Raw genomic sequence first — 24,164 nt, 5'->3', positions numbered from 1 at the left:
TCTTCTTTAAATTCATTATCACGATCAATCAGCAGCTTGGCAATCTTCATTTGTTTGTGACTAGACAACCACTTTTGTCTGCCACCTTGATGACTTCAACAGGAATCAATTTAGCATAAAAAACAACCAGATTAGCTGTAAACGAGCCCTCAATTTGGCCTCCACAAATTTCCTGCAGCTTGGACTACATTCATAAATATTGAATCCTTTGCCATTAAAATAAATTAAGAAATAGAAAATAATAAATGTTTTTAAAAAAATTTAAAATATCTCTAGAATCCTTTGCCATTAAAATTCTAAATACTTCTCAAGAAAAACAATTCAGGAATTCTTCTTTTTGTCATTCTGTTCGAAAAATCTTGTTTTTTATTTCTTAAGTATTTTCAAAATTTTCAATTAATAGTCTTCTTACAATTTAATGCAATTTAGTCCTATTTGGTTAAAATATTGTCTAAATTTTGCACACATAAAGCAATTAATCAGCAAATGTTGACCACATTTTCTTAGAAAGTTTACGTACATACCGAATTGATATAAATAGAGGAGTAATTTTAAGGATTTTCCATAAATCAAACGAACATGCGAAAGACAAATAAGCAAAATCACAAATTAAGTTTCAATACCTAGCATTAAGCATTCGTGGGATCAAAACGTGTGATGGGATAGCACGCAAGAGGCAACACCCTTGATCCTGAATAACCTGTCGCCAATTCGTTATCAATCTTAGCATCATCTTTCACTTCCCAATCAAAGCATTGTACTAGGGCTCCTATCGTTGCGTGCGTGACAATCAAGCCATGAGAAGCAGCAATGCATGCTCTCCTTCCACTGCCAAATGGAAGGAAATGAAAATCATGATCTCCCTTAAAGTCCATTGTTGGATGATGATCAAAATTGGTGTCCATCGAATCGGCCAAGAACCTCTCTGGAAAGAAGTCATCTGGCTTCTCCCAAGAATCTGAGTCTCGCATTATGGCATAGGCGTTGATGAGGATTCTAGTGCCAGCTTTAATGTCATAGCCATTGATCCTAGTATCGACGTCGCATTGCCTTGCCCGCAAGGTTGCTATAGGGTTTAGCCTGAGGGTTTCCTTCACAACTCCCTGTAAGAAAGGAAGCTTTGGGACGTCTGATTCTTTGAGTAGCCTATAGTTAGAGCCAAAAACCGAGTGAATCTCCTCCCTCAGCTTCATGAATGCTTTGGGATTGTTTATTAACTCTGTAATGGCAGATTGCATGGCCGTTGCAGTAGTTTCTACGCCCGCAAAAAATATTTCCTGTACAGAGAGAAATAATTAAGTTCATGACAGCAATATAATGGTAACTTATTGCAATACATAGGCACACACATACACACAAGCAACTTTGATTAATTAGTCATGAAGTGGAATACATCTTTGATTGGTTAAGTATTTATCTCTAATTATTTTAGAATTTCGATCTAAACTTTAGAGAAAAAATTTATTGATTGTAATCCAAAATCTTGATGAAGAATTTTATTATTTATTTAAAATATTGAGTGAGAGAAGAATTTTTGGAATCAAAATAAACTATTAAGTACATATTTAAATCTACATTTTAATATTAATTATTTTTTTATTAAAATTTAATTAATGATCAGTAGTATAAAATCATATTTTCTCAGAACAATCATGAATTTAGTTCATATCTGAAATACTTTTCGTTGCACGAGAGATTATTTCTAATTAACATTTGAAAAAATTTCTAGCCGCATAGATCTTATTTGGAATTTTGTTCTTATAAATCTTATTTTTATTATATGCTAGTTTTGTCATTATTTCAATGGCACTAGCATCTTTAATAAAATCATTCAATTATCATAAAAAAAATATCTTAAAAATATTTAAAATTTCAGGAAAAAAATAGATTTAGGCATTTAGCAGAGTGCAATAAAACCATTATATATGTGTGTGTATACTAAAAGTAAATTAAGAACTCACTAGGAAGAACTTTTTTATATGCATCCGTGTTAACTTCAACTCAGAATTTCTGTCTTTATATGCCTCCATTAAGATGATCATCACATCTTTCTGTTCTTCGTCACCACTGTTGATCAACTTATCAAAATTGACTTCATATTTCTTCATCAGTTGCTCCAGTAGCTTGTCATACTTCCTGGTCGCTGATACAAGCTTTTTCCCTTTTCCTAAAAGGTCAAATCTGTTCAAGGGACCAAAAACCTCATTGAAACTAAACTTTGCTGCACTTTCCATTATATCTCCTACCAACTTCCTTATTTCTATAGGTAAATTAGGGTCTTCCACGCATATATTGCCAATTACCATCCTACAAATTATATTACTCGAGAAGACCGATAGCTCCTCACCTAAATCACATGGCTTCCCTTCTCTTGATTTATCCACCAGTGATTTCAAAAGCTTCAACGTCTCTTGCTCCCGGATGTGAACGAATCGATCAAGCTGAGGGCCACGGAATAGTTTGGTCATGCATAGCTTCTTCATAAACCGCCAATATGTGCCGTACGGGGCATTGAAGAAAGTATATCCATCATAAATGTCAAATTTTGAGAGACCAAAACCGAGTGTATACTTAGAGGCGAAATCAACATCATGGATTTTCAAAATCTCCTTGGCTGTTTTGGCATCGGATACAACATAAATTGGTGTTGATCCAAAACGTATTTTCATGAGAGGGCCATATCTGCTAGCAAGTGTTTTGAGGGAGTTTGGTAAATCCGAACTTAACAGGTGAAGGTGACCAATAATGGGTAAGCCTAGAGGACTTGGTGGGTGGCGAGTCTTGCTGCAAAAGCTGGTGCATGTTTTGATGAAGAGGTGCACCACAATGATAATAATGGTGCTCCAAGTGATGCAGAGGCAGCAATAATATGCAAAACTATGATCACTAGGGGCCATTATCAGCAAGTTCTATAGCACAACACAAAAGGAAGAGTAGTGCTTAAGAGTGCAGGCGTGGGAAAATATATATATCTTGCAGAGTTTTGTGCGACTGCTAGGTAACTAATCATTCATTTAGATTGATAAAATTAGCAAGTAATTCCACACGAACCCTAATTCAAACTGTTAAACTTTTATTATTAAAAAGATAAACTTAAATTAATTGTAAGAATGCTTAGATGCAGGAGCAGCACATGTTCACGTGCATTAAGCACACTTCAAAGCCATTGACTAACAGTGTTTAGAGAACTCAGTACTAGCATCATGGATTTCCTCAACCAGATTAATTTGCCAAGGCCATATTGGAATATCGGTTAATTAAACAGCAGATAAAGTACCAATAATATTGCTTGGTTCTTAATATAATATTTATACCAATGAGATCAGGTTAACGTGATTCTTCAGAAATTATCAAGTATTTAGTCTCTCTTTTTTTTTGTCTTATATGTACTTTTCAATTATTTATTGATGAAGAGAAGCAGATTCAATCCATCTATTATATTTTCAATTATTTGAGACCTTCTATATATGTTCCTGTCCCTCTGACCTTGTTTTATTAACCCTTAATTTTGCACTCTTCAAAAGAAACTAATAATGGCCAGAGACATTGCCACATGCTCAAATTAAAACACGGAGATCAATCCTCTATATATATATATATATATATATATATATATATATATATATATATATATATATATATATATATATTTCTCAAGGAAAAAAACCTAACTTGGGTCATTTGTGAACCTTCTAGGATGATTGTGCAAGCAGTTGATGAAATAGAGGAGCCCCCGGAACATTAGTCATGCTGAATGCTTTATAAGGCCCAAATGAGCATTCCTTATATAAGTATATCGTATACAGCCAGCATGCGCAAACTTTTTTTTTATTGTAGAAAAGATATAAATATTTTTAAAATAAAAACCTAAAATTTTAGTTATTGATTTGATATAATAAAAAATAAAAAGTAAATTAAAAAAACTTAAGTTAAACCTGATAAATATGTTAAATTCATGACTTGAAATATAATATTAAAATAATTTTATTGAAAAAAAAATAAAAAAAAAATATCAATTTTCAACGAACCTGAAGATGATAAATGAAACTAAAAAAAATAAAAAATGATTGAAAGCAACCTCGTCTAACATTCATAACTTGTAACACGAATCATGAGGCTGAATCATAACATAAAAAACAAATTCAAAAAAATAATAAATATAAAATTTCTAACCAATCAAAATCATTAGGGATAAACTTGAAAAAAAAAAAACAAAAAAAATATAGATTTGAAAAAAATAAGAATTAAATTTTACTCAAAAGAAATCAATTCAAATCATATAGATAAATTGAAAAACAATCTCAATTAAAAAGAGAATGTGAATTTAAGTTATTTGAGTTTTTTAGGACTCTAACATGGTAAAAAATGATAAAATAACATGATAAAAATATATTTAAAAAATAACATAATTTAAAAAATCATAAATAACATTTAAGATTTACAGGTTGGAAATGTCATTTAAAACTTTTTTAAATTGCAAAATTACTAGACACAAGAATCAATAAAAAAAAATTAAAAAAAAATTATACAGATATATTAAAACTCTAATAACATCACCACTTATTTAATTAATCTAATTTTCTTTTCAATAATAATTTGAAAAAAATAAAAGTGAAAAAAAATTTATATTGATGTAGCCAAGTTTAAATCATACCAACTAAATCTCAAATTACTAGTACAAATCAATCTAATTTTATCAAGTAAATATCTTGATTGGTTCAGCTGAAACTCTACCAAAGTTTTGAATTTGGATTTAACAAATATGATTCCCATTAGGGTTAATTAAGAATGGCCCAAGAAGTAGCACATTGATGAGCATCACACAACATGAAACTAGCACGAGGCAGATCAAAGGAAGTGTACTTTATCCATCTACAGATTACCATAATCAGATCAAATTCAACTGGTTCAGATCTATTATTTCATTATCACACTAGGAAGTAATAGATCATACGCAAAAGACAGAAGTACTGTACCTGATTTTGTATCCTATGTGCATCAATCAAAACAATACGTAGCACTTGTCTATCCTACACACCTTCAAAAGAATGAAGGATCAATAAAATCTTCATGAGAATGAAGGGAACAAGAGTACAAGATTGCCCAGCAGTAATGTTTCACTGGCAAATTGAAATCTAAGAGCCCCCTGCCACTAAAAGTTCCAAGACTCTGAAAAGATATCACCAGAAGATGATCAATCTCAAAGCACAGGGATATCACCAGAGGATGATCAATCTCACTACACAGGATGTCACTAAAGAGAGTGACTGTCTTCCTGCTGTTGGTTTACCGTAGAATACTATGGAACTATCACCAGAAGATGATCAATTACCGCATTGACATAAGAGTTCGCACTCTTTTCTCTCTCTCGGCCTTCTTAGCACTTGGAGTCCTCTTCAGTTTTTGCAACTCCTCCATCACTACCTTCTCAACCGTGTCAATTGAGTTCAGGAGTTTCTTCTGAGGTGTTAGAGATTCTGGATCTCCAGAGGCTTGATTTGTGACATGCTGTAAAATTTTTGGCACTATACCAATGGTGGAAGGACAGCCCTTGAATGCAGGAGTTGGTTTGGGGGACATAATCCTGTTACTGGGCTCCAGATGAGGAACTGGTGTTGCCTCAGAAAATTCAGGATCCATTCGGCCTTGTCGCATTGGGCTCCCGATTTCCCGACCATCACTTCCTCCCAAGCGTCCCCTTCTTTCAATTGCCTAAACAAAGAATTTCTCCAAAATAAATTGAACGGGAAAGTACGCAAAACTGAAAACCATGTCCATTTCAGTAACATTTCCACCTTACTAGAACAATTATGGGGCAATGAAGGTTTTCACAAGGTTGAAAGCTGAGAGAATGGATAATGTGTTGGCTTTTGCCAACAAGGCAGAGTAGCAAAGGTTATTTGACAACCCATATGACGTGGGTGATCGAGTTGGACACCAGGGATGTCTAGCCAATACCAATAAAATTCCGCACTTTGACCAATTTGACAGGACAGTCATGGGGATTGATCTATAAACTTAGGACACGGACTTGAAATCAGCTCACACCCCCTCATTGATGGGGCAATTTAGAGAATGAAGCACAGCCACACCCACAAACTCATCATCAAACTTTTCACACTCCACTATGCAAGGATTGAAATGAAAAAATATAGAAATTGCAGAAGTTCATCAAAGCAGTCTGTTCCACTCAACACGCAATAAATAAATCAATTTTTACTGAATATGTTGGTCGCAGAATGCAGATGAAAGGGAAATTAGACTACTATAACAAAAAAAAAATATGCTTGAGTCTTAGAGATAGGCAATGACTTTAGATTTAATAGATGAAACATCGTACCATTAGCTATTTTCAAGGAAAACCAACAAAAAATATCTTCCAGCATTTCTTGCATAGAACATGGTTTCATCAAATTTCAACTTCATGAAAGCCATATAATAATATTACATAGAATCAAACACTAGGCAGGTAGCCAGAAAATTATTCTCAAGTTAGTTTATCACAAAATACAATAACCCCATACATTAAACAAGTAAAATCCAATTATCTACTGAGAACCCGATTAACCCATCATTAGAACCCTATAATAATCCCCAAAAAAAAATCAGGAAGAATCTTATAATTAGACATAACCAAGCAATCAATTTATAATCAACAAAGCAGAACACTAATGAAAGCGCCAAGGATTATCAAATGACGTTAATCCTAATATATCAAACAATAAATGTTTTTTTTTATTGTTCTACAACAAAACGTAAAAAGAAGAAAACAATCATTACCCTCACAACAGCGGTGATATCACGAAGAGGGGTTCTGGGGTACCAGGAAGGTAACACGCTATTTGATCCACGACCCCTTCTTCTCCGGGCACTTCCAGGGGGAGGCATATTTTCTCTGTCCAATGGAGTCCGGCCTCCTCGACCCCTTGGAGTGCCCAATCTACCTCTTCCGCGCCCAGTAATGGTACCCACGCCCACTGTTTGATTTCTTATTCCTGTGTTTGTTCTAGGAGAACCAAACAGCGCCATGTCAAGCTCTGGCCGGTCTTGATAGATACCAAGATTCCTTGATTGTCTTCTCGAAGCAAAGATTGCAGCTATGTCTACTGCCCTTGACAGTCTATCTCTTGATTCCGTCATTTTTATCTGAGAGAATTAACCAAGATTCTGTTACATTAATTAATAATTAGAAGATTAAACAAGTCTAATTCACAATAGAGAAACTGAAGAAAACAGAGATCTCGAATTATATAAAGAGAACCCCGGAAAAAAAAAGTAAAAATTTCCGCGAAATGACGGTTTTGTCAGAATACAACTAGAGAATAATGAAACAAGATATTGTAACTTTAATCATTTCAAAAAAACAAAACTTTCCAGGAAATTTAGTTTTTCTCGCACCCCAAATGAAGCTAAAATTAAAAACAAAAACAGAGATCTCATCACATTTTCAGGGAAAACTCCTCATTTTCTCATCATCCAGACCCAGATTCAATTTCTTTTACGAAACATAAAATATCCTCTACCCAATTGAGAAAATAACATTTTCTTATTACCCAAATCACTGATTTTAAAGAAAGAACAGGATTCTAAAGAAACAACAATAATAAGCAATTAACAAATAAAAGAACAAAGTTTGACCCAGATGAGCTTCCTTCTGAAAAAATGACACTTCAATAAAACCCAGATGACAGATTCTCGAGAGAGAAATGAGAAAGGGTTTGGTGTTTGTTGCCTTGGAAAGGCTAAGAAAGATTAGGGCTCAGTGTTTTGCTTCATTGATTAGGGAAGCAGGGTGCTCAAATTTTGAAATGCGTTCAGAGGCGGGATACTTGACGTTACGCTTTTGCCCTCACAATTGGGCTGCACGTAACTTTCTTTTTTTTCTTTTGAGCAGAGGCATCAAATTCGATTATCTCTTAGGAAATAGAATCTAGCAGTGCATTGGCCCGCGCTGTAAAGTTGGAAAATTTTTGAAACGCCGAAAAAAAAAAACTAGGCATCTCTAACATGTTTTTTTTTTTAAAGCGTGAATTCAATATCATTTGTATATTTGATGATGAACAGAAACATATTAGGTTTATCAGGATTAATATAAGTTAATTTACAAAATTCACAAAGATTAAAAAAGTAAATTAGAAATCTCGATACTTAATTAACTTAATAATATTCAAGGATAAAATCAATAAAAAAACAATACTCAATTAATAAAACACATAATTGAACTTGAATTAACAAGTCAAACTCATGACGCAAGTCATACGCGTTATCAAATTTAATAATTTTTTTATTTTAGAAAATACTTTTCATTTAATTATACAACAATAAAACACATTAGAATTTTCTTATAAGAAATATTTCATTTAATCTCGATAGTAATGTGTGACTAATATAGCAAAAGTAAATCATTGAAAACAAATGATGAAGTTAAATAAAAAATTAATTATCAATAATAAATGGTAAATTTATATTTAAAAAAAAAGAGGGACAAAAAATGCATTAAAAATAATAATAATAATAGTCTAAACGTTATGGCTTAACTTATTAAACATGTGATCTGGGTCATGAACTCAACTAAATTCAGTAATTTTTTTAAAAAAATTATATTTAACCTAAATATAAAAAAATTTAAAAAAATAAAAATAAAAAGAGTCATATGAACGGGTTACATAAGCCTTTAAAAGGAAAAGCCCAAACATGTGGGTTTTCAAGCTTATTTTTCAACACACATGAGCTTTGAATTTGTTTATTTTTGTGTTTTAAAAGTATTTTTAAAAAAATTTAATTTTAATTTTAATTTTTTTTATTTTAAATTAATTTTTTTTAGTGTTTTCAAATCATTTTGATGTGTCGATGTTAAAAAGAATTTAAAAATATATATATTATTTTAATACATTTCTAAATAAAAAATATTTTCAAAAATAACAACTACTATATTTTTAAATACTGTCTTTCAAATAGATGTTACCCGTTACAATTACTTCAATAACTAAATGGTTGCTAGAAAATCTATAATTTATCAGTTTTTGCTCTTCTACACCTTTTTCTTATATCAATTTTCACCATAAAATTGATCTACAATCCTCTAAACACTGATTTTCAACCTCAAACTCATTTTAATAAACTAAAATTACATTAAAAACTAAATTAAATTCAAAAGCCTTTTATATTTTTAGAATCCAATCTCCCTTTACCTACCATTTCAGAACCAATAACTACCGTCAATACACTCCTCTCTCCATGACGAATAGATTGATATCAATGTCGATGACGTAAATAAGGTCAGACAGAGTATTCTCTCATCCCCTTCTTTTCTATTCCTTCTCCCTTTTTTCTACATAGAAAGACTGAAACGTGATCAAATACACCACTGTTACAAAGTAAAGGGACCTAAATGCAAAGTTGGTCAATACCGAACTTATAATGACTCTTAAAATTTGACAAAACTATAAGAATATCATTATAAACAGTAGCATTGAATCTTAGTGAACCGATATACGAGAAGGTGTCCATTGACAATGTACACCATCTTTTATTTTATTTTTTTCTAGCTATTTGACCGTGTTTTATTCCAGATAAGATAAAAATATAAAAATATAAGTTTTTTCAGCACATTTTTAGATATAAAAAAAAATTCAATCATAAATTAAAATACTTATATACATATATAATTAAATAAATTGATATTTAATCAAGACATAACTAAGATTCAGATATTTGATCTTGCAATATAGATCATATACTATATTGTGTTTAATAACTTTGTTTCTTAGCATAAATTTTTTATTTAATTAAATAATTATCAGTGCCAATAAATGATAAAAAAAGATTTATTAGTGAAAATAAATTGAAGAAAATTATAAAACTCAACTAGTTATATGTAAAAATATATCATATAAGAGTTTTAATCAAATTTATTTTTTAAAATTTATTTTTTAAAAATCACAATTGCAAAAACTACTATAATTTCAAATACACTAAAAACTAATGATCAAATAATCAATTTTTTGTTTTTTGTTTTTTGTTTGTTGTTATTTTAGGTGTTTTGATTTTATACATCTAATGCAAGACCGTAGAATGACTTATAATATAATGATTATTTACTGATTGAACAAATCCTGGTAAAAATTCAAGCAATTCATTTGATATCCATATTCCTTTTCTTAATTATTACATATATCAAGCAATTCATGAAAAAATATTAATTTAAAATTCAAGTAAAAAATATTTTATAAAAAAAACAATAGAATATAAGTAAATGCAACGCCAAACTTTCTTTAGGCAGTATTTGACACTATAGTTGGAATACAAGTGCTTTTGAAAAAATTTAAAAAAAATTAATTTTTTTTGTTTTAAATTAATATGTTTTTGATATTTTTTGATATTTTTTATATTTTTATATCATTTTAATGTACTGATGTTAAAAATAATTTTTTAAAAAAAAATAATTTTTTTAATGTATTTTGAAATAAAAAGCACTTTAAAAAGCAATCGTTACCGCACTTCCAAACACCTTTACTCTCTGTTTGTTTTTGGGTTTCAAAAGTTTTTTTGAAAAAAATTAAAAAAATTTATTTTTTTTTTATTTTAAATTAATATTTTTTAGTATTTTTAAATTATTTTAATGTGCTGATATTAAAAGTAATTTTTTAAAAAATATTATTTTAATATATTTCTAAATAAAAATTACTTACACTTTCAAATACGCTTAACAGTGTAAAGTGCCTCCGCAGTACTGTAATGATACTTAAGCTTGGGTTGTTTGTTAGGATGGAAAAAAATATAGGATGTTCTGGTTCTTGTTTAATATGTGGTTCTTCTCTTCGCTACAAAGAGTGGAGTTATAGCAAAATTCACACAAAAAAAAATGGGATTATTGCATTGACAATCTTGGGAGATCATCACCCTCCACGGAATTATACTCGAGCAGCATCATCATCATCATCATAATGGATAGAAAGATAACAGTTCAACTGATAAATGCCTCACTCTGTTAGTCAACAATAAGGATACCCACCTTCCAAGGCTCTGTTAGTCAACAATTAAGTAGTATATGTGACATTGTTCAGAAAAAGGAGCCTAATTAAACAGGATTCCCAAAAAATCAAACAAATGTTAAAATTGGAGGCTAGAATTACATGCAGCAACCTTTCTTTTCAGAATTCTGCTCCTGTGAAGGAACTAAAATTCTAGTTCCCTTGAAGGCACCTGAATTTTCATCCGATTCATCATTGCCAGCAAGAGTTCTCTTGCTGATTATCCTATATATTTCTGTCAGCATTGTTAAAAAAGCAGTCTCAACATTGGTAGCCTCAAGTGCTGATGTCTCCATAAAGAAGAGATTCTCTCTTTGAGCAAACTCCTTAGCATCTTCTGCCGGAACTGCTCGGAGACTCCCCAGGTCACACTTGTTGCCAATGAGCATGATAATAATGCTCTTATCAGCATGCCCCCTCAGTTCCTCAAGCCATCTAGCCATGTGATCGAATGACTGGCGCTTGGTCATGTCATAAACTAACATAGCACCAACTGCTCCCCGGTAGTATGCACTCGTCACTGCCCTGTATCTGAGAGAAGAGAAGAAACACCCCAAGAAAGAACAAACACAAAATGTACTAAAAAAGATTCAGATTTAAGTGTACATGTTCATTTTCAACAAACATAATGGAAGAGCTTGCAAATATCAGATTGCCTGTGTTTAGGACCAAATCAGGATTAAGGTCAGGCCGATAGAGACTAAGGTACCAATCAAAAGCAAACAGGCAGGAAAAGGAGGGAGCTAGCTTTTCACATAGGTATAGTCGTTCATCTGAAATATTGCAGCCAGAAATTTTTCACACTAAAATAGCACCATATATGATGTCAAATTTGGATGTACCTAAAACCTTCTGCAAGCAAGCAAGCACATTGTTTGGCTATAGATGTATTTAGGTTGCTAATGAACTATAGGCCAGCATGACTTCAGAGGAAATGAAAGTTGAACTGAGATTCCTTAATAATGTTTAAATGAGAATTGTAACAAATACTAAAAATATAACTAAATATTTCCCTGTGAAGATCATATTTGTTTGAGCAAAACCTCATTTCAATGAGAAACCAATGATTGCCTAAGCTGAATGAAAATGGAACATGCATTTCAAGAATCAGTTCTCCATCTTCTGTTGTGTTTTAAGTAGAGGGAACATGATGTCATTGTTGGCAGGCCTTTCAGTGGATGACATTACTGATAATACTGATAGTGGGATTCAGGATTGCTTCAAATTTAATGAGAGAAGGCTCCTCAATATGTGAGAAACAAGGTCTATGCCTTAAGAAATATTGCTTTCATAATAATATCAGAAAGGATTTTCAGAGCCAGTGTCAAGTTTGCAGATAATACTTCTATTTGGGTCTGAAGCCTTTGTTTCAGGATTAGTAGCTTCTAAAGCAGCAATAGTTTCCTGAAGATCTTCAAGTAAAAAGGACAGAAAAGAAAAGGATATAAGAGGATTATCAAGGTTGTGTTGGTCAAGGTATTTGGAAAAAGCCTCATAGAATGCCATGTGTGTATGTAAGTTAAATTCTCTTAAACAAGGCACAGAGCAGAAGGATTAACAAAAACAGGTCCTGAAAAATAATGACAGAGATGTAGAAAAATTCCATCAGTTAAACAAGCACATCACAGAAGTCATGCCAGGGGGAGTCTCATATGGCCATAATAGTCCCAAGTGTTCAAGAAATCTAAGATGAAAGTGTTGTGAATTAATCTCTCTTCTCCACTGTCCAATCAATAGCCCTTTCTTCTCCACCGACCTAGCTAAGAGTTGGAGCATGGAAGCGAAATCAAGGGTTCAACAATGGCTGCCATCTTTGTGTGTGTGATATTACTCCCTAAGAAGCACCACCAGCGTCCTCATTAATCCCACTCCCACCACCAGTGGCATCAGAGCATGGTTGAAGATAAACACTAGGTGTTTTGATTTTTGCCTAGAAATGAAGTGGTCACAAATGTGTTTTTAACATGCCATCATGACGACGAGGTCGAGAAGAACACGCTGGTGAAAAATGAGAGAAAAACTAACTTCCAGCATGGCTGCATGTGCCCACACAGGCCGACGATGGAGTTGCCGACGCGCTGCATGAGCCTTCTTCCCCTAAATGGCCTCACCCAACCCAAGACCAGTTGACCCAAACCATATTGGCTGACCTGAAACCAGTACCCTATCATCAAAGCCCATTTAGCAGCCATGTCAGCAAAGTAGTGCCGCAAGTTGAGCCAAGCTAAAGTGAGTCAAGCCGAGCCGCAGACTAAACGATTTGATTTAGTATAGTTGATCGTGCAACCGGTTTGTTGAATTTAAGTCATTCATTAGGTCATACATGTTTCAATGATTTCATATTTAAGCCATCTAAAATGCAATTTGAATTATTTCATCCTATTTTTTAGCTAATTCATCATTTCAGATGCAACTGTATAGTATGATTGTTGAGATTTAAAATGAAAATGGTGATGGTGATGTTATGATATAGATTGCTCGTGAAAAAAGCATGTGATTATCATTTTTTGTGGGAAGATGATGATCAAGAAGAAGAAGACACACTTAGGGATAGAGCTGTGAAATTTAGTTAAGGGAGGAAAATTTAAATTTTACTAGTTTTAGAGCCAAAACCATGAATTGTCCAATGCAAAGGCTGGAAAAAATATTCATGCAAGGGTTGGGGCCTTGCCAAACCCCTTGTCATTGATATTAAGATCATGGAAGACAATAGCAAAGACCTTTTCGATGCATACAAAGAATAGAAAGATAAACTATTTCACCTAATTGAAGGGGTGTGATCACCTATGAAGAAAGACAAAGGTTTCTTGGTTTGAAGGTGTGGATAGAGTCGGAATCTTGAGTGAGATGGTGTAAGCGCTTCAATGGAATGCACATAAACTCCATGCAATCAGTGGCAGTGATCTTTTTCATAGTATATATGGTGGTAAAGAATGTTAGAGCCAATTGAAGGCATCTTAGAGGAAGAAGGATGCAACCATCCTATGAAAAACAATAAATGCACCTTCGTGAGAAGGTGAAAGGGTCATGGTGTGGACTCAATTTTAGATTACCCTTGAGCTGATGTTACAACTGGATATTAGTGGATACAGTAGGTGTATGGATAGTCAATAGAATGGAGTGTCTAAGATTAGTATAAAGATAGGTGTAGATCAAATTTTCATGAACTTCCCATATCGTGAAAAAGGAGAGCTAGTTGGACTCTTGTATGAAGAGCAAATGACTAATGGAGAAATAAAACGCAATTTCTAAGGTGAAACAGAAAGTAAATACGACTCCTGAATGAGTAGACTTTTAGGAAAATGGTGAGCTCGTGATCGCACAATAATATTCAATTAGTGAATGTTACATTTGAAAATAAATATTTTTTTAAGGAGATGTTGTAAGCCTCGGTAAAAAACTTAGTTAATTATTTTGGACCGAATATAGTTGCAAAGCTTGAAGGGAGAATGTGGTATGTTTCAGAGACAAGTGTCAACACTTTTTAGATGTGGTATGTTAGGTTATTTAGTTGTAATGATACTTTGATGTGAGAAAAAGATGTGTTTTGATGACTCTGATAATTGAAAGGTTAGACAACTATCAAAGAGGATGATTATGTCACATGAACGGAAAAGGGGTGATTATCGAAGTGTTTCCATTCATGTGAAATGGCAGCCCATATGTGCAGCAGCCAAGAATGGATGGCACTGTGCATTGACAAAGCTTGAGGTCGACACCGTTAATGGTCAAGAATGGATGGCACTAGCCGCATGCTCCTCTGTAGCACTTAATTTCTCTACATTTTGATGTTGTAGACCAATGGCTACTGAGTTTGGATTACAATAAGAAAAGAAAAACAGAAGCATGGCATTGCAATTGATGCCAAACCAACCTTTAAGCAGGGGCAAACTAACTAGACACAGTCATACACGACACGGCAACGAGAAAGATGGCATATAAAACAGCAACAAGGCCTAAGAAAAAGGACCGGTGCAATGGTCATCCTTTGATAAACTTCCCACAATTAGCAGCATCCGCACATAAGCTTCTATTTACGTATGAAATCATAAGGAATCTGTTCGAGAAAGAAAGGGAATTTGCTCGAGTGGTATAGGCTTATAGTGAAAACAATAGTAGGAACCAATCCCAAAAGAACAAACATTAAAATTTGAGAATGCGAAAAGGATGTGGAGCCGGAATTCTTATACCGGATAGAAATTTCTCTACTAGATCATGATAGGACAAGAAATTGAGATTCCCAGCTTCTAAAGCTGTCATTTGAATCTTGGTATCTCTGTCTTTAACTCTCAGCTCTAGGTCTTCAACCGAACTGGGAATTCCTGAAATCCATACTCTTCATTTTCATTCTACCAGAACGGGAATTCATGAAATCCCCTAATGTTTTCTTCCTTATGATCTCTTTTCCTACGCTTGTTTCCCTGAGTGAAAACAAGACAAGATCTGTCCAACTAGAGGATTAAGTAGCAAAGATGCAACCTACAGAATAGTCCTCGTGAGTTATTAAAATTGAGCAGCAACTATAATATTTACCCTAGGAACAAATGGCATGATCTAGGCACTGAGCCTGATCCTCTAACAAGGAAGCCTGTTGAATCTATATATATGTAGATGCATATATGTTGCATCCACCACCAAATCATGAGATAATTGAAAGCAGATTTTTCCTGACGAAATAATTTTTCACCAGTGCATTAATCTATCTGAGACTCCTCTAAATTATTCATGTTAATTAGGATTCTATGAAGCCATACCACAAGTAAATGTTACACCTTGTCACAAACTGTCATTCCATTTCTTCAATTATAAGCCCATTAACTCAAGGCCACTATTATCTATTTTAGACTTGCACATTCTCAAGCACAAATTTTCCAATCTGGTTTTTAATCTTCAAAAATCTAGTACTCAAGCTCATTGTAAGTGATCTAATCTAAATACAATAAGAAAATATCAAGAGAAAGTGTCGAAAACACACACCTTTCTTGGCCAGCAGTGTCCCAAATCTGTGCTTTGACCGTCTTGTTATGCATCGCAAGCGTTTTTGTCTGGAATTCAACCCCAATGGTGGCTTTAGAATCCACAGTGAATTCATTTCTTGCAAACCTCGCAAGAAGCTGTGATTTTCCAACCGCTGAATCTCCAATTAGCACAATTTTGAAAACATAATCAATCTTTTGATTGTAATCAACATAATTCGACATTTTCGCATCCACAAATTAAATCCCACAAGATTCTATCTTCAAAAACATATAAAACCATGCAAAAAAAGAGAGAGATTGTAGGGATCTGGTGTCAAAACATCATTATTCGTTCCAGCATTAAAATCAATAAAAAGCTTAAGAAAAAGGATCGAAAAGAATTAATTACTGGTCAAGGCAAGAAAAAGGGTAAAATAGGAATGATGGAGGATAAAATGGGAATTAGAAATCAAGATTAGGGTTAGGGTTTGAAAGGGAATGAAAAAAAAATAAAAATGATTGGTTTGGTTTGTGAAACGGGTTGCAGAGAAAGACAAGGGTGCGAGGAAGGAAGAAGGAGAGATGGAGGGAAAGACCAACGGCAATTGCGGGACCCATTAACGGTTTGTTACGGTAAAGGTTTTGGTGCTTTGCAGGATACACAAGTAAATCAAATGGGTAGATCTGGGTCGTTGACTGTGATGAAGTTGATAGTATCATGCCACTTTCTTTTTTAGGGTATTTTATCAATTAACCACCAGTACCCAAAAATAATTATCGGCTAATTAAGACAGATTTTTAGAGGTTTCTATTTTTTTTCATGCCTTGATTCTTGTTGATTAAATGATGTCGTAATTTTTTTTAAATTAAATAGTATATAAAATCGACCAAGGATATGATTAAGAGATGGATTAAAAAATCCATCATGATTAATCACTCGATATTTATGATACGAGCCCATCATCTCCACACTCTCGAAGAGAGGAGAGTTAATTGTGCCTTAAATCTTAATTACTTATATAATTGCATATTGGAGCCCTTTGAGGGCTTGATAATTAAACTGACTTCACGAATTCAAGTTTTATATTCTTCTACTCCATGGGTCGTACATCCCCCGTTTCATGCACAAATGCGAGCTCGAGACATATCAGCCTTCAGGACTCGGTTCGCTGACACTTTTTATCCTCCATCTCTGTGTTACCTCCATTAATGTCGATACACTTGCTCCTTAGTCTAGCCTCGTCACTCTTTGTCCCTGGATAATAAACCTGAGGGGTGGGTTTGGTCTGATGAACAAGTTTTATTGTTTCATTTGGGTTCGAATTCTAGTAACAATTTTTAAAAAAAATTATATTGATTTTTTTAATGCATTATTTTTAGGTAAATTTTTTAATTTAATTTTTGAATGATTGCTGTGAATTTCTTTGGGACATCATGCAAATCAACGTGGAGAAGAGAGAAAATAAATAAATATATATATATATATATAAAAGTCAAACTGGGTAGAATCACCATACATGCATAATTCAAAAAGGTTGGCTTTACTGAGATGAATCAAAAAACACTAAGAAAAACTTTTTTTTATCATTATAAGCTGTCACACGCATTGCCCGATGACGGTGGGATGGTTTACATGCTCCTAACAGTTTTTAAAAATTATTATTAATAATAATTAAAATTCCAAACTGCCCCTGAGACCAAATTATTGTAACAAAAAAAAACAATATAAAATTATGAATAAGCCTCTAAAATCAAGCTTTAAGGTTTTAATTTTAAGAGTAATAGAGTATTTACATTGTGCTTTGAAAAGTGAAATTTCAAAAAATAAAATACAAAACCTAAGACCAAACTCAAGTGTTGTTTCGCTTTTAATTTTATTCTAGTAATTTAACTATGTAAAAAAATTGTAAAACAATAATAGTAACCTCGATCAATTTAAAAATATCTAATCCACGGTAATTGAAGAGGGGTGAGTGTGAAATCTTTTTAAGGTAATAAATTTACTATTTCAATCCATAGTAATTAATCGAGTTGAATCTTCTAAACTTTAGTTAATTTTTTAAATTCTCAAATTGTGAAATCATAGACCTGGTTCAATAAAAAACTTAATTCTCAATTAATTTAATGTTGAAAGATGAAATTGATAAAAACCATCAATTTAAAAAATTTATCAAAACAAAAAAAATAGCAATAAAAAGAATAATCATCAAGTCTCAAATAAAGAAAAATGAAGGAGAGTGATATTAAAAAAAATTCAAAAATTATCTTAAATAAAAAAATAACAATTAAAAGAATGAAAAACAAATTTGATAGACTAAAAAAATTAAAAAGATTATAAAATATAAAAATCTTGTTTTAGAAATTAATGAAAACAAAACAAATAAGAATAACAAATAAGGGACCAAATCCAAAGAAAACAAAACTTGAAGGGTTAATATGTGAATTTGAAGCATCGCCGGTGAAGGAAGAGGACGCTGAAACAAATCAAATTACACTACGTAACAATAGTTTTTACCACTGGAGTCAGTCGCGTGAGCCGCTCGAGGGTAACGGACACACTAACACGTGTCACTAACTTTTTTATTTTTATTATTTATCAAAACATTACATTGTCTTTATGACCAAAAAATTATTACGGAAAAAAAAACATTGTGAAGAAGACTCTATAGTCAAGTTTTAAGAATTTTAATTTTAATAGCAATAGAATCATTGCAAAAAAATCCCTGGACCATAGCGAAGTGTTTTTTTTAAGAGTAATCAAGTAATTTGACTATACAAGAAAATTGTAAAAAGACCAAGATATCCCTAGATAATTCTAAAATAACGAATGAATATGGTGATCATTTTACCTTCAAAAGCCAAATCTTTGTGGTTTTTTTAAGGGTAGAACAATGAATCCTCTGTCCAAACTATAGTGATTCATGACATATATACGGTGGTTTTTCCCGTATTATATAAATATATAAGGGTTTGCTGCAACTTTACAAAAACTTGAGTTCATGGCCCTCTAAAATTGAAATGTTGTATTTAATTTGTAAATTTTTACAATTCTTTTTCAAACTGATAAGTTGACTTTAAAAATTGTTGCAATCAAGTAAAATTTTGGATAAATGAATGTGGAGCAAACACGATGTGGCAGTGATGACATGTAAAACTCCGTTATGACAAGAAATTTCCCTCTATTTCATTATTTTTAAATCTTCACATGAATATAAAAAGGGTATTGAAATCCGGCTTAAAATTCATTTTATTAACTTATTAATTTTTAATTTCTTATTTTTTTATAAATATAAAAAGAACGTTAAAATCCTAATTAACAATTCATTTTATAAACATACTGGTTCCTCAGTTAGGTTTTAATGCCTTTTAAATATTATAAAAAATAATAAATTAACGAAATTGGGAAAAAAAATCTCTCTCCAAATTGGTTAATTATGTATTTTTAATATTTTTACTGATTACTCGAATGTAAAAATTTGAGAAATACATACATTTACCATGCTATTATCCCTCCCCTCTAATCTCTAGTGGTTATGAATTCGTGGGTGCGTCATTAAGATTTTTTAGAGAGGAAACATAAACGTAGGGGACTCGCAAATTAGTCCAAAACAACTATAACTATAAAATCAAAGTCCTTGGATAATTAAATTTAAATTTGAACTTTTTAATTTCATGTCAAGATGAACAAATATTAGTGTTGGAAATTCTTAAAATGGAATATTGTTTTTGCATCATTCTAATATTTAGGAAGCTAAATACTATCTCTTTAGACAATCGGTTTGGGTGCATGAAATAATACTACGAGAGTATTTAGAAATTCGGTGCAAACCGTGTTCTTTAAAAATTTTAAAAAAAATTATTAAAAATTAATTTTTTTATGTATTTTGAATCATTTTAATACGTTGATCTTAAAAATAATTTTTTTAAAATAAAAAAAATTATTTTGATGCATTTTGGCATGAAAAGCATTTTGAAAAACAACCGCAACCACACTCTCAAACATAAATAGATGAGAAACTTTTTAGGATGAACTCACGTTGTTTTTGACCTCTTAAGAATGATGAAATCAATTTCTTATGGGATTAATTCTCACTGAAATAATTTATTACATGATTAATTTGAGTGTAAGAGCACTTCTTTTTTATAAACAAGAAAAATGGGTACCTCGTAGCCTTTTTTTCATGTCTGAAGAATAATGTTCAGCAAATCACTATGAAATTACCAAGGCAAGGCAACAGAGAGAGACTGTACTCAATAAATTGACCAGAAAATTAACAAATAAAAAAGGGAGAATCCTAAAAAATGCATTATTTATAAGTCAATGACACGAATAATGCATATTTTTTTTACAATTTTTTAATGGCCGAATTTTGCATGATCATGACAGATAGGGAGAACCTTGAATGAGGTTGCAAATTATAACCTCCATCTCAATTGAGGTTTCAATGAATTTTTTTCTCGGCTGTGTCCTTCATGTATTTCGAATTTTCTAAGGTTTTTGCCCAAACTATTCAAAAAAAAATGCAGGGACTCGATCAAGAACCCTATGTACTTGGGGGTATTTGAGATTTTCCTATACAATTAACATAATAATTTTTTGCATTTTAAAATATTCCAAAATTCCAAACATGCTCGTGATCTTACTTTTCGATAACGGCGTGCAAGGCTCTCGAAATGCATGCGTCAAACCACTTTAGAATACATACAGATACAGTCATTTACCACTCACCAGCGCCGGTTGGTTTAGATTGGAAAAGGAATAAAACAACTAATTAAGGTCATTGAATCAGTCCAGTTCAGGCTATACATCAAAGTAGAAAGACTCAACTTGCCTTGTTAATCCACTCTTCTTTTCAAGGATTGAAAAATTGGATGAATTTGTACAGTCAACTGTATATATTCCACTCCTTCTCTCATTCTGTGTGCTGTGCCAAGGATCAAGATTACAATGATTGACACTTCTTTAATTAAATATGTATCTAGAAAGATATAACAAGACAGCACAAGGAAATTCATGCATTTATATTTTCATGACAAGGAATTGATGCATTACAACATGTTCTATACATTTCTCTCTTTATATCAGGTCGTGTGATTGGAAGCTTTGTTTGCTTCAGGATCAGAATGGGTGGAGATTTCTACCGAACTTACTACATCTTGCCAACTGAAACAAAAATATTTTGCTTTTGATACTGAAGATCAATAAGAACAGGTCCTAAGCCCCTTGGATTTCTATACAGAAGCACCTCAAACAATTTTGTTTTGCACTGGTTTCTGCTTGCTTAAACACTTGCAGTTGGCTCTGTTGTCGCTGAGTGTCTGCAAAAGAAAACGGATTTGTGAATGAAAGAAGATGGTATATTTGGAAAAAACTCCTACGTGTTTCGTCTTTCTCTTTCATACCTTGTACTGCTTCTGAAGGTCTTTGATGTAATCTACAGCCAAATCTAGCATGTCTGCTGTGTTTGTTTGCTGCAAAGAAGAAAAACACTGTCAGTTTCCCGAGATAACTTCGAAGCTGAATTGTATATGGCAATATCCTACCTTGTCCATGTTTGGGACAAGCTCTTGTAGTTTCCTCATTCTTTCGCTGATCCGAGTTCTTCTTACCTGAAAATAGTTTATTCCATATAATCTAATTGTAATAACTACGACAACTGATTGGGCAGATGACCAAGACTATAAGAATGGAGGGAGGTTCGATATCTGATACATGAATACTAAAAAAATGAAATGTGAATGGCATGGCGATAATTAATCACACTCTTTCTGCAATACTTCGAGGGTGAGTGGCACAACCACGCTTTGCTCTAATTTTGCAAGGAACAGAATCTTGCAAATGAAGGAACTTTTCCATGGCAACCATTTCAACTGAAGTCTTTGGTAAACTCAAGTGATGGGCGAATACATGAGTGCGATTTCCAAGCTCTCCGTTCTAAATTTACACAACCAGTTGGATTAGAACTTGAGCAGTGAGCAGTAATGGACAACTAAACACCTAGTACACAAATGTATACCTGAGCATTATTAGAAAACAAGTTTCCATTTTCTTGATCTCTTTTCATGCTGCTAAAATTCTCTGACAAATGCGAATTGTTCCAAGAACCATATGGAAACCCGTGACTGCTATGAAATCGACTGTCAGCACTAGGGCTGCCTGCCTCACTGCTTTCGCTCCCAATTTCAGAAATCTGTGACCGAAAGCCTAAGGAAGAAGGTGCTCTTGATGAGAAGCTAAGTTGACTCTTCAATCTTGAATTTGCTTCTCCATTGGTACCATTACACCCAGGATAACCTGCAATTTACTGAGATATTTTCAATTATTCCTTCTACCCTCTACCACGACAATATATGAACACTTAAAAGTTTCTTCTTTGTAATGCTCTTCTGATTCTTGATGATCATGGTATCAGAGGAATTTTGCATTCCTGACGATTCTTCGATTATTTTCTAGTCATGTTAATTCTTAGTGTCTAAACAACTCGTTCAACAGAATGAAAAAAAACTCCCCTTTTAATTGCATCAATAAAATGTTTTCTATAGTTCATTCTTTCTACTAATCCGATCAAACATCTTAAAAGTTGAGATTTTTTCTTCAGTATTTAAAACTCAATGGAATTTGTACGCACACCTTGTATGACTTGCCCTAATACATGCATCAAGTACAATGACTTGTCTACTCTATCTTCAAAGCAAATGAGCTTCTAAAAACAATACGTCTAACATAAGTATCTGAAGCTAACATGTATATTATTTTCAATAAATGAACCTCCAAAGTAAAAGAAACTCCCAACAATACAAATCTAAACAATCATATGATTCACAAATCGCTGAAAAGCACGCCATTTGGAAATGAGAATAAGAAAAATACCATTTTGAACAGAAACGTTCCCAAAAAGTCCAGCAGGAGAGCTATTCTGCCTAGCTAGACTTGGATCAACCCTTTTAAGTTGCTCATGATGACCCATTGAGATTGAACCAATCAAACCATATGAACTATCCATAGCTGAAGAATTTGTGGCCGAGCCCTGTCTTGGATAATGAGGAGGCAAACCTGAATAACTCCGCGGAAAGTTTGAATAGTTAACAGCTTCCTCTCTCACTCTTGCTGCAGATTTATCCTCAAACTCTTGGTAATTCAAAACAGAATCATTGTCAACTCCGCTGTCATTAAAACTTGCAAGAAGGGAACTTGGAGCTGAGCGAAATCTCAATAACCCTGAACTGGGTTGATTTTGTTGATGATAGTTGTTATTACTACTTGAATCCATTGGCATATGCTCTGTTTTACTCTCTTTCTCTCTGTTTCTTCTAAACTATTGTGGGCTCAAGTTAACAGATTTGATGCTGAAGAACCATTTACACATACCCCAAGAGGAACCAATTTATTATAGCTCAAAGAAAATTCTGGGAATATTTTAGTATCACTTTCTTGAAAGAAAAAAATTGTCAGCTTATTTTTTAAGCAGAGTAGAGATAAGATCTTGAAGAGGAAGCAACCAAGAAAAGAAAAAGTTTAAACCCTTTTATGAGAAGCATACAAAGCTTAATGAGTAGAACGAAAAACCTCAAGAAAAGGGTTTTATTGATGGTATAGTATATATGTATTGTCAAACGAAAAGATTGAAAGTGAGAGAGAGAGAGAGAGAGCGAGAGAATGGAAGGTGAGTTTTTGAGAAAGAAGAGAAGAGGTCAAATAGGAGCATCAGATTTTCTCTTCAAAGCACCGAAAGCGAGGAAGATCTTGAGCTTAAAGGGAGATAGAGAGAGAGAGTGAGAGAAGGAAGAGGAGGACGAGGAGGAGGAGGAGGTGGACCGTGGAGGTGGTGGTGATGGGAGTTTTAGAGAGAGGGAGACAAAAAAAATAGAAGGGGAGAGGCAAATGTTTATCTTTCCTCTTTGTTTGTGAGAAAAGGTTATGAAGCCAATGGTCTAAAGTACAGAATGCAATCAATCTCATCTCTCCACCTAAATTTTGTGTCTTTTCCTGCTTACCAAAATGCCCCTGCACCAATTATTTTCTAATATTATTTAAATAATTATTAATTTTGAATTGTTATTAATTCATATAACTGGTAATTTCTTTAATTATTTTATAAAAACTTACTCTTTATTTAAATTCAAATAAAAAAATTAATTTCAATACACAACAATCTAAAATAATATTTAATTA

At 32.9% G+C, this 24,164-nt stretch overlaps 4 protein-coding genes across 4 annotated transcripts; all 4 read right to left on the bottom strand.

Annotated features, from left to right (window-relative positions):
- Nucleotides 1-434: 434 nt before the first annotated feature.
- LOC133677692 (cytochrome P450 93A3-like) lies at nucleotides 435-3,009 on the bottom strand. Its single transcript, XM_062099820.1, has 2 exons — nucleotides 1,962-3,009; nucleotides 435-1,277 (listed from the first exon to the last, which is right to left on the bottom strand). Exons 1-2 carry the CDS (start codon nucleotides 2,895-2,897, stop codon nucleotides 630-632), a joined length of 1,584 nt encoding a protein of 527 aa, XP_061955804.1. The 5' UTR covers nucleotides 2,898-3,009; the 3' UTR covers nucleotides 435-629.
- Nucleotides 3,010-4,848: 1,839 nt separating this feature from the next.
- LOC133676906 (protein POLYCHOME-like) lies at nucleotides 4,849-7,919 on the bottom strand. The gene is made up of 3 exons (XM_062098701.1): nucleotides 7,639-7,919; nucleotides 6,781-7,146; nucleotides 4,849-5,712 (listed from the first exon to the last, which is right to left on the bottom strand). The coding sequence occupies exons 2-3, from the start codon at nucleotides 7,138-7,140 to the stop codon at nucleotides 5,329-5,331; spliced, it is 744 nt and encodes a 247-aa protein (XP_061954685.1). The 5' UTR covers nucleotides 7,141-7,146; nucleotides 7,639-7,919; the 3' UTR covers nucleotides 4,849-5,328.
- A 3,028-nt stretch (nucleotides 7,920-10,947) lies between these two features.
- On the bottom strand, nucleotides 10,948-16,646 carry LOC133677020 (ras-related protein RABA4d-like). Its single transcript, XM_062098842.1, has 2 exons — nucleotides 16,011-16,646; nucleotides 10,948-11,564 (listed from the first exon to the last, which is right to left on the bottom strand). Exons 1-2 carry the CDS (start codon nucleotides 16,232-16,234, stop codon nucleotides 11,132-11,134), a joined length of 657 nt encoding a protein of 218 aa, XP_061954826.1. The 5' UTR covers nucleotides 16,235-16,646; the 3' UTR covers nucleotides 10,948-11,131.
- A 4,335-nt stretch (nucleotides 16,647-20,981) lies between these two features.
- LOC133676800 (transcription factor bHLH130-like) lies at nucleotides 20,982-23,914 on the bottom strand. The gene is made up of 6 exons (XM_062098540.1): nucleotides 22,863-23,914; nucleotides 22,009-22,286; nucleotides 21,756-21,926; nucleotides 21,536-21,601; nucleotides 21,395-21,463; nucleotides 20,982-21,310 (listed from the first exon to the last, which is right to left on the bottom strand). The coding sequence occupies exons 1-6, from the start codon at nucleotides 23,266-23,268 to the stop codon at nucleotides 21,239-21,241; spliced, it is 1,062 nt and encodes a 353-aa protein (XP_061954524.1). The 5' UTR covers nucleotides 23,269-23,914; the 3' UTR covers nucleotides 20,982-21,238.
- Between the last annotated feature and the right edge of the window lie 250 nt (nucleotides 23,915-24,164).

The sequence above is a fragment of the Populus nigra genome, chromosome 17 (genome assembly GCF_951802175.1).
Source record: "Populus nigra chromosome 17, ddPopNigr1.1, whole genome shotgun sequence".
Lineage (NCBI taxonomy): Eukaryota > Viridiplantae > Streptophyta > Magnoliopsida > Malpighiales > Salicaceae > Populus > Populus nigra.
This window is presented reverse-complemented; position numbering and strand designations above follow the sequence as displayed.

Excerpts from the sequence above, each read along its gene's own strand:
- LOC133676906 (XM_062098701.1), bottom strand. The coding sequence starts at position 7,140 with ATGACGGAATCAAGAGATAGACTGTCAAGGGCAGTAGACATAGCTGCA. Across the intron at positions 5,713-6,780 it reads ATATCACCGCTGTTGTGAGG|GCAATTGAAAGAAGGGGACG; the intron begins GTAATGATTGTT and ends TTCTTTGTTTAG.
- LOC133676800 (XM_062098540.1), bottom strand. The coding sequence starts at position 23,268 with ATGCCAATGGATTCAAGTAGTAATAACAACTATCATCAACAAAATCAA. Across the intron at positions 22,287-22,862 it reads GAACGTTTCTGTTCAAAATG|GTTATCCTGGGTGTAATGGT; the intron begins GTATTTTTCTTA and ends AGTAAATTGCAG. Across the intron at positions 21,602-21,755 it reads CTCGAAGTATTGCAGAAAGA|GTAAGAAGAACTCGGATCAG; the intron begins GTGTGATTAATT and ends AACTATTTTCAG.
- LOC133677692 (XM_062099820.1), bottom strand. The coding sequence starts at position 2,897 with ATGGCCCCTAGTGATCATAGTTTTGCATATTATTGCTGCCTCTGCATC. Across the intron at positions 1,278-1,961 it reads ATATAAAAAAGTTCTTCCTA|GAAATATTTTTTGCGGGCGT; the intron begins GTGAGTTCTTAA and ends CTCTCTGTACAG.
- LOC133677020 (XM_062098842.1), bottom strand. The coding sequence starts at position 16,234 with ATGTCGAATTATGTTGATTACAATCAAAAGATTGATTATGTTTTCAAA. Across the intron at positions 11,565-16,010 it reads GACACTGCTGGCCAAGAAAG|ATACAGGGCAGTGACGAGTG; the intron begins GTGTGTGTTTTC and ends CTCTTCTCTCAG.